The 10,188-nt window shown below is 42.7% G+C and overlaps 1 protein-coding gene across 1 annotated transcript; it reads right to left on the minus strand.

Moving 5' to 3' along the window:
- Nucleotides 1–839: 839 nt before the first annotated feature.
- On the minus strand, nucleotides 840–9,048 carry LOC122744412 (cytoplasmic polyadenylation element-binding protein 1-like). The gene is made up of 3 exons (XM_043989894.1): nucleotides 9,000–9,048; nucleotides 1,514–1,693; nucleotides 840–1,462 (listed from the first exon to the last, which is right to left on the minus strand). Exons 1-3 carry the CDS (start codon nucleotides 9,046–9,048, stop codon nucleotides 840–842), a joined length of 852 nt encoding a protein of 283 aa, XP_043845829.1.
- Nucleotides 9,049–10,188: the final 1,140 nt, after the last annotated feature.

The following is a 10,188-nucleotide window of genomic DNA, read 5'->3' on the forward strand; positions in this document are numbered from 1 at the left end:
TTTGGAGAGAGAGAGAGTCTGTGCCGCGCCGTCAGGAGTCCCGCCAAGCAGGCAAAAAGAAAGCTACTCCTACTCCCCCCCAAGCTGTTTTTGGAAACTTATTTATAGATCTGGAACAGAGGCGGTCCTTACACACTGCTTCAAGGTTATTGGTTGGCATCATCCAAATCCATTGTCTTTGAAGGTGTTCTCAAGTTGAGTTCACAGTCTAGTTTCTGAGAATTACACCTTCTTAAGGGATAACCAGGTATGATCACAATCCAATTAACTTGATACAATCCAATTAACTTGAAGTAGGCTTAATCAGCAGTCAATCACTCTCACTTGATTTAATCAGTCTTGATTAATCTCCAGGTGGGTCTTTGAGTATCTGCTAAATCCCATTATTTTATCACATTCCCCCCTTTGTTTCTTCTAGGAACAGGTGTTCCTTGATGAAACAGTAAAAAATAATTAAGTCTTTGGAAGTCTTTTCTCAGTTCTCTTGTCTTCTTGGAGTGGTAAGATGTCGTCAGGAGGAAGCTGGATCTTGTCTATGGAGCCTGGCCTCCCTCTCAATACTAAAAGGATCCTCTGGAGCTTCTAATAAATCCCAAGAAGGCCACACCGATGCTCCAGGCCATCTCTTTGATGCACTGGTAGGAGAAGGAGTTACTGCAGCTAGAGCAGCCTGGTCTTGATCCAGCCAGGACCCAACTCCCATCTTTAAAGGGTCTCTGGGACCAGCCCCAAGGGGCAGGAAGGGCAGAGGAGGGGAGATGCGAAGGCTGGAAATTAAATCCGAGAGATGGTCTGATCCAGAGCTGAACCCACTTGTATCTGAATCAGAGGGGCTGCTTCTAGCTGGAGTCTCGACTCTTCTGGTTACGCATCAGTGGGCGATGGTGACGAAGGCCCTCTGGGCTGTGTCGCCAGTGCCAGCAGCTTCGGCAGAAGTACTTGAAACAGACCTGATCTCGACAGAAGAACGGACCTGGCTGAGCACTGCAGATGTGACACAGAGAGTCTTCAAGGTAAGGGTCAATCTGAACCTTCTTGGTGAACTTGGTAGTTTTGATCTCCACAAAAGCAGCGCTGACTGCCTTCAGATAACTGCGTTGATTGTTAAAAGTCACTCTGCCAGACCCAATAGGATACTTGTGCTTATCCGTGTCAATACCAGCATACACTACTCCTCCAAACAGATCATTCACAATTGCAGCCAGGGCCTCTGCGTTGAGCATCCCATGTAGCGCCCCAACAAAGACTGTTCTGCTGGGATCCAGCCTTTGTGATGGGCTCCGGACAAAGTTGCTATCAGCCAATACCCAGGGGATAACTTGCACCTCCTTACAACGCATCCTGCGGCTGGACATCTTGAAGTAATACTCGCTCAGGCCATCTGGACTTAGTGGGTCTTGGGAACAAGCTTGGAGCAGTGCCCGCACAGATTTCTCCAGCTCAAACACCAGGTACACATACCCTTTAGGCATATTACCTTTGGGAGGGCAGCGGGGGTGTTTGCCATCCTTACCAGGCCATTCCACACTCAAAGAGCCAAATACACGGAAGGTGTTAATCAATCCAGCTTCCGTGATGTCCCAAGGAACTCCTCCTAGAAACACCTTACAGGAATAGACAGGGTTCTTGTAGTTTCGAGGAGGAAGCTGACCACTCCAGGTACAAGTGGCTTCATTCACAGCTGCAGTCTGGTCTGGAAAGCTGGATTCTTCTTCTTTAACTGAATTGCTGGATTTTTTACTAAACCTTAGCATAGCGTTGTCAATGATCAAATTTAGTACATTCCATTACATTCCCTCCTTTATATAATAGAGAGTTGAGGTAGTTATGCAATCTATAACACTTCTTACCACCATGTGTCTGGATCAAAGCCAAATTTAGTAACATGTTTATGTCATCTGAAAATGTTATGGAAAGGTTATCATACCACATCTCATGGTTTCGAGACATCCAGTAGGCCATAGGTGGATGGATTCTGACTATGCCATCAGACTTAGTGAAAGAAAAAGAAAACTTTTAGAAGGGTGAGAGGAAGAAACTGGACTGTGTCCAGCAATTGTGGTCTATATAGTTGCCATCATAAGCAAACCATAGACTTACATGTACCTGTCTCTCCTCCTGTTGTACATATATTCTCTACAGGGCCTATATCAAACTCATTGTAAGAGCAGTTAGTCTCTGAGATGATAAGTTTCCATAATTCATAAATCTCATATTAATTTCACCAAAGACAGTATGATGGTAAAAATGCATGTTATGCTGCATAACTGATGATGTACTTGTTATATATACAATAATTCCAAACCATACCCACAATGTACATAGTCACAATGACATGTAAATGATATATGAATGTAAATGACTGATAATATTAGACATTATTACATAATCTTTTAGCAAGTAAACACATTATCTTATACATGAATTCTCTATCTAGTATGACAGTAACAGATACTTAAAAGTGATAAACAATTTCATCAAAAAGAAATGAGTCAATATTCAATATGTCCATTGATAAATCAAGCAATAGGTTTTAAACATAATACCATAAACAGACTCATTAAACTCATGGTTCAAAAACAAACAAACAAAAAAGCAGTTTACCTGCAGAAGGAAAAGCTTGTTAAGGTTAAAGTATTTAAGCAGTCAGAATTTGGGGTATGCCACATTGTTTCAACTGGTTCTCCAATTCTGTGCATGTCAAAGTGGCAGGGGTTTCTGAATTGTCATTAATTTTTCTAATGCTATCATAATGTTCTTTATGGTAGAAAATGTGGAGTTCTGTAGCATCAGTTTTGTCTGTGCCACTGATTTTCAATAAAGGCTGATTTAATTGATGAACCACAACATTCAGCTGATGCTGCTTAGCAAATGCTACAATTGTATCATTTCCTCCCCACTTTCCAAATTTCTTTAATTCATCAACATATTCTTCAAAAGGGGAGTCATTTACTATAAAAGACTCAAACTCTTGTCTATGGTTAATCATATAAGAAGCAGCTTCTTGTCTGTGTCTGAGATGATTTCTACAGTGACCTTCTAGCTGGTCTGCTAAAGCCCTAAAAAGGCAATTTCCGTCTCCTGATACTTTACGAAGACTGAGTCCCAAAGCATTTAACTGATCAGTGGGATTCTTAAATGGGAACTGCCTGTTTCCTCTGAACTCTCTTTGCTCTTTAACAGTTGCTATCGTTAGGGTTTTTACCTCTTTAGCGTCTACCTCAGGTCTATCTGAAATCTCTTCACCTATGAATGGTGCAGGCTTTATATGAGAGCAATGAATCCATGAGTCTTTTTCACCAATTTTAATGGCAGTAGGAGTTGTCAATAATACCTGAAAAGGTCCTTCCCAGGCAGGTTGAGTTCCACTGGTTCTCTGAAAATTCTTTACATATATTTTATCTCCTGGGTTGAAGTTATGCAATGAAAAGTCTAATGGTCCTGCCTGGACCACAGCTCCTGCCTCATGGAGTTCACGTAGCCTGGTCTGTAATTCCTGTATATAGGAAGCAACAGAAGTATCACCTCCCACCAGTGATGTATAAACTGGGGAAAAAGTTTTAGCTTGGATAGGAGGGTGACCAAAAAGCATTTCATAAGGAGATATATGAAGTTCTCCTCTTGGTCTACTTCGTAGATAGAATAATGCCAATGGTAGAACATCAGGCCATTTCAAATGGGTTTCAGTACATAATTTGCCAATCATACTCTTAAGCTCTTTATTCATACGTTCGACTTGGCCTGAACTTTGTGGATGGTAGGGCGTGTGGAATTTTGGAGTCACTCCCAAGAAAGAGTAGATTTGGGATAAAATCGAATCAGTGAAATGTGTGCCTTTGTCAGAATCGATGCGGGCTGGTGGGCCAAAACGAGGTACTATCTCTTTAAGAAGAATTTTGGCAACAAAGGCAGCTGTGGCTCGGGGGCTGGGAAAGGCCTCCACCCACCGAGTGAGCTGATCAACTATAACAAGGCAAAATTTATAATGTCCTGCTTTTGGCATAGTAATATAATCAATTTGTAAGTGCTCAAAAGGTGTATATGCTAGAGGACGCCCTCCATAAGCTTTGGCCTTAAAAGCATACTGATTATAAGACTGACATGTGGAGCAGCCCGAGCAGATTCGAGATGCTGTATTAGTCACACCTGGTGCTATCCAGGTTCTCTTAATAGAGTCTACAATGCCTTGTGTACCAAAATGGCCTTTTCTGTGAACAGAGAGACATACCTGGTGGTAGAATTTCCGGGGAAGAAATGGCTTACCTTCCGGAGACACCCAGATGCCATTGATCTGTTTCGCCTTAAATTTCTTTTTCCACTTTTCTACTTCAGAATCGTCATAGGTTAGGTTGGAAGGAATATCCTCAGAAGGTGAAAGGTTAAATACATGTTCAGGAGCTTCTAATGCAGCAAGCTTGGCTGCAGAATCGGCTCGTGCATTTCCCTTTGAAACAGGATCACTATTCCCTGTGTGGGCAGGGCAATGTACAATGGCTAGGGAAGAAGGCAGTTTTAGGGCATCTAAGAGGTCCTTGATAAGGTCCCCATTGGCAATAGCCTTGCCCGAGGATGTTAGAAAGCCTCGTTGACGCCAAATCATACCAATAAAGTGGCATATGCCAAAGCCATATTTCGAGTCAGTAAAAATGGTGGCACTCTTATCTTTAGCTATATTACAGGCCTGTGTTTTAAAGTGATATTCTCATTACCTAACAGGGTTATTTCATACTTAGCCAGCCTTTGATCTGAAAAGGCTTGTGTCCTGTGACGTAGTAAGAGAGCCTCCACTTCGTGAGGGCATTGCACAGTTAGAGGGTTACCTAGGACCAAATCAGAGGCTTTTTCTACCAAAAGCGCTGTGGCCGCCACTGCTCTAAGGCAAGGTGGCGCTCCAGCCGCTACAGGGTCCAGCTGAATTGAATAGTAGGCTATAGGACGTTGGTTAGGCCCCAGTGACTGAGTCAGGACTCCAGAAGCCACCCCCCTTTGTTCATGCACAAAGAGAGTGAAAGGCTTACTATAATCTGGTAGTCCTAGGGCAGGTGCTGATAACAAGGCCCGTTTTAATTCTTTTATGGCTGAGAGATGCTGGGGATCCAACTGTAAAATGTCTGGAACAGAACTTTTTGTAAGAGCTATGAGGGGTTTAGTAATTTCACCAAAAGAGGGTATCCATTGTCTACAGTACCCAGCTGCTCCCAGAATGGCTCTCAACTGCCTCTTAGTAGTGGGGGCAGAGAGTTGTTGAATGGCCTGGACTCGCTTAGAAGAGATAGAGCGAGTTCCAGCAGCCAAAATAAATCCTAAATATTCTACCTGGGGCAAACACCATTGTACCTTTGTCTTGGAAACCTTGTGTCCTCTCTTGTGCAGCTCCAGCAGTAAGTGACGGCTATCTTCCTGACAAATTTCAGCATTAGGAGAGGCCAAAAGTAAGTCATCAACATATTGTACTAGTGTGGAGGCTTTAAAGGTAATAGAGGCCAGATCCTGCTGTAAAATTTGGGAAAATAATGTGGGACTGTCTACAAATCCCTGTGGGAGTCTAGTCCAGGTCCACTGTCTATTTTTCCAGGTAAAAGCAAATAAATATTGGAAGTCCTCATGTACTGGTATGGAGAAAAAGGCAGAGCAAAGGTCTACCACTGTGAAACATGTAGATTCATAGGGAATCGATGAAATTATCGTAGTCGGGTTTGGAACTATGGAATGTCTAGGAATAACATAATTATTAATCGCTCTAAGATCTTGCACAAAACGATAAACAGGTTTACCATCTGGCCCAGGCTTGGGTTTTTTAACTGGCAAAATGGGAGTATTGCATGGAGAGTGATGACATGGAATAATAATACCCTGGCTTTTCAAAGCCTCAATTATAGGGGTGATCCCTTCTATTGCTTCCCTAGACAATGGATACTGTGGAATGGAGGGGGGTGGTCCCCCCTTAACTTTAAAGGTAACAGGCATGGCAGACTTAAGGAGCCCCACCTCATTAGGGGATGAGGCCCATAAAGACTCAGGAATGTCAGAGGGGATTTTGGATACCTCCCCTGCTGTTCCTTGAGCTTCTGTAAGTAAAATTGGTAATAAATGAACAGTATCCTCTGGCAATTGTAGGGAGACAGCCCCATCTGGAGCACAAGATATGGTTGCTCTAAGCTTACAAAGGAGATCACGACCTAATAAATTTACAGGGGCATCAGGCATGAGTAAAAATGAATGTTCTACTGTTAAGGGCCCCATAGATACCATGCGAGGATTCAATTTTGCCACTCTCTGGCTCTTTCCTGAGACTCCTACTACATTCAAAAATCCTACAGGTCTACACCCAGCATCTGGCTTGCTTACTAATACTGATTTAGAGGCTCCTGTGTCTAGCAGACAATCATAATAAGTCTCCCCCACTTTTAGGGTGACATGTGGTTCTTTACTCTGGGGAGGTGAATGGACTGGTACAAGGGCATTCAAAAAATCTGGATCTGGGAATATATGGCTTTCATTATCTATGTTCCATTCCTCCCCAAGAGACCGTCATTCCTGTGTCCTCTTCTGAGGGGGACCTTGGTTACCATTATTCTGGTACTGCCTTTCTGTATTCCTCCGAAAAGATCTATTTCTATTTTGATTTCGCCTGTAATTAGAATTAGAATTTCTTCTCCAAGTCCTACATTCTCTCAATTCATGCCCCTCCTTATGACAGTAACAACACACCTTAATGTCCTTGTTCCGGTGTTCACATGGCTGACAGGAACAACACACCTTAGTGTCCTTGTTCCGGTGTTCACATGGCTGACAGGAACAACACACCTTAGTGTCCTTGTTCCGGTGTTCACATGGCTGACAGGAACAACACACCTTAGTGCCCTTGTTCTGGTCTTCACATGGCTGACTAGGAATCACCGGTGCCAGAATGCTCTGTTTGGGGTGATCTGGACTTGTCTCACGTGAGTCAAAGACATAATTTGCAAGTTCCTTAAGTCTATCAGCTGTTAAGCTCCTCCAATCTGGACATTGGGTCAGAAAATATTTGCGTACTTCTGGCAGTGAATTACAAATAAACATGTTGAGAATAATATAAGAATCTTTTGAATCAATTGGATCTAATCTGGTGTATTGCCTGGCGGTCTCACAAAGCCTATCGTAAAATCTGCTTGGTCTTTCATTAGCCTCCTGAAATGTGCTCATAAATTTCGTCCAGTTTTCGGGTTTTCTAGAGCATAATTCCATTCCCTTCAGAAGTGTTTCCCTAGCATCCTTTAATCTTTGGAAATCCCTGTCATTATTATAATTCCACTCTGGATCCTTTAGAGGCCATTCCACATCGGCCTTACCTTTCGCAACAAGGGCATTTCCTGCCGAGATAATATCTGTCATCTCAGTTGGGGACAGTAAAGTTTCCATAAGGCAAGTAACATCAGCCCAAGTGGGTTGATATATATTAAATATAGTCCTTAACTGTGAAACTACACCATTTGGATGTTTCTCAAAACTAGGGAAGATTGTTTTCCATGAGCTCAAGTCAGTTGCTGTAAAGGGGTGATATTTTCTAACCTGAACTGATACTCCCTTTTTATTAAATTCTATATCTTCCTGCAAGGGAAGTAGTTTCAGCTGATTTGATTCTAAAGACTGGCCAATATCCGTTTCTGTAACTGGGTTACCTCCAGTATGGGGAGCTATCTTAGCGTCTCCCTCGCCACGTGGTGAGGCTGGGTTACCTTCAGCAGAGGGAGCCATCTTAGTGTCTCCCTCGCCACGTGGTTTACCTTTAATCTCCTTCCATATTACAACTATGATAATACCCATAATGAGAGTTACAGTCATGTGAACTATCGTGAGTATGGTATTACAATTTATTTCAACTGCAGGCAAAAAATTCCTACTAATATTAAACACATTTTCAGTGGAGACAGTTACACTCATACCATTATACCAAAAAGATTTTGCTATGTGAGTGAGGAGGAGACCTATAACACAATGAAGGAATACCGAGTAAACTAGATGTCTAAATTTGGACAGTATGGTACCCCAACATGCTCCAATGCAAAAAAACGAAAAAACCAAAGGGAAAATGACATATTCGATCATATTTTAAACTGGGCTGGCTTTTTCCTTTAAAACAAGGCTTTTAGAGGCTTAAAGTCTTTAAGGGAGATTAGACAAAGGGAAATTCCGTAGGGGGGGGGGGGTATTTGGAAAATCCACCGAATTAGCCGGCTTGGCCAAACTAGGGAGGGTGGGAGGGTCCTTAAGGTCCCTTCGGGGTCGCCAAACTGTGAGATTTAAAATTGGATATTAGATCATAAATCTCCCCTACTTAACCTTTCCCTTAATTTATCTCCCAAACTAGTAAATGGAAGCAGGTTTTAATTTTCTAGATAGACCTTTTTATTTATATTTATGATAGTCACAAGGTGATGTTGGTTAGAAGGATAGAAAAGTAGAAACACAATACAAATCGTCTTAAGTCTAAGCTTAGTCTATATTCATTATAAAAACTCACCAATCCGAAAAAGACCACCTTTGGAGAGAGAGAGAGTCTGTGCCGCGCCGTCAGGAGTCCCGCCAAGCAGGCAAAAAGAAAGCTACTCCTACTCCCCCCCAAGCTGTTTTTGGAAACTTATTTATAGATCTGGAACAGAGGCGGTCCTTACACACTGCTTCAAGGTTATTGGTTGGCATCATCCAAATCCATTGTCTTTGAAGGTGTTCTCAAGTTGAGTTCACAGTCTAGTTTCTGAGAATTACACCTTCTTAAGGGATAACCAGGTATGATCACAATCCAATTAACTTGATACAATCCAATTAACTTGAAGTAGGCTTAATCAGCAGTCAATCACTCTCACTTGATTTAATCAGTCTTGATTAATCTCCAGGTGGGTCTTTGAGTATCTGCTAAATCCCATTATTTTATCACACCTCCCAGCTCTGACATCCCCTGTTCTGAGGTCCCTCCCAGCTCTGACATTCCCTGTTCTAAGGCCCCTCCCAGACCTGACATTGTTCTGAAGCTGTTCCAGTCCTGGCATTCCAATTCCACATGCCCATTTCCGGGATACTTTACCTTCATTTCTCATTGCTATTCCTTAGGCAAAAGACAGCATGGCAGAATACACAGAGAGCCAGCCTTAGAGTCAGGAGGGCCTGTGTTCAAGTCTTGCCTCTGACACATACTGACTGTCACCATCCAGCAGCCACTTCACTGTGTGGTTCCCTGAGGCAACTCTAGGCCTATATGAAGTGCAGATGAGTTATTTTTCAGCATTAATCAAGATTTCCTTAATGGGAAAACCCAGCACCATTGAAATCATAGACCTGGACCAGTCCCTGGGGTGGGGCCTCTGATCTCCTTAGCTTTAATGACCTACCCCAATATCATGCATTTGTGCCCATTTATTCATGCAATTATTAAGCACCTACTATGTTTCCAAGCACTGTGCTAGGCACCAGAAACACAAAGACAAAAATCAATCATTCTTTTCCTCGAGGGACTTCCACCTCAGGGTGGGAGTTTGGAGTATAACATATTGACAGATAAAATATTTCTTTAGTCTAGACTTGTGATTTCATTGGTATAGAGAGCTTCTGGCAAGAAAATTCCTGTCAGTACAGGTCAGTGCCACCTTCTCTGTAATTTAGTGGCAGAGAGCTAAGAGATATAAGTGACTTACCCAGGGTCACAATCGGTCAGTGTCTAAGGTGGGACTTGAACCCAGGCCTTTTGGTTCCTCAGCCATCTCTGTATCCACTATGCCATGCTTCCTCTTGTATTTATACATATTGGTCAGTAAGTCGATAAATATTTATTAAGCACCTACTATGTGCCAGGCACAGTAGTAACTGCTGAGGATATAAAGAATATTTTTAAGTCCCTGCCCTCAGGAAGCCCACCATCTAATTGGGGAGACAACTTGCAGACAACTGTGTATAAGCAAACTCTAGAGGGAAGGGGCTGGCATTTAGGGCCATCAGCAAAGGGTTACTAGAGAAGGGGAGATTTTGTTGTTGCTGTTATTGTTCATCCTTCATTCTCCAAGAGGACCAATGATATCACAAGGCTCGTGTCTTGCCTTGCACATGAATTGGATTTGTAAAGCAGATCTGGGCAAAGTCATCAGTGTCACTCTCTCCTCCAGAGTCATTGGAGTCCAGTGGCAGGAAAAAAAGTTGAGGCAACTGGCAATGGCC

The sequence above is a fragment of the Dromiciops gliroides genome, chromosome 1 (genome assembly GCF_019393635.1).
Source record: "Dromiciops gliroides isolate mDroGli1 chromosome 1, mDroGli1.pri, whole genome shotgun sequence".
Taxonomy (NCBI): domain Eukaryota; kingdom Metazoa; phylum Chordata; class Mammalia; order Microbiotheria; family Microbiotheriidae; genus Dromiciops; species Dromiciops gliroides.

Bases quoted from the DNA above. Each gene is read 5' to 3' on its own strand.
- LOC122744412 (XM_043989894.1), bottom strand. From the start codon at position 9,048: ATGGGCATGTGGAATTGGAATGCCAGGACTGGAACAGCTTCAGAACAA. The intron at 1,694-8,999 runs GTCAGGTCTGGG...CCAGCTTTCCAG, and splicing joins TGGAACAGCTTCAGAACAAT to ACCAGACTGCAGCTGTGAAT. The intron at 1,463-1,513 runs GTAAGGATGGCA...ATATGCCTAAAG, and splicing joins TTTGAGTGTGGAATGGCCTG to GGTATGTGTACCTGGTGTTT.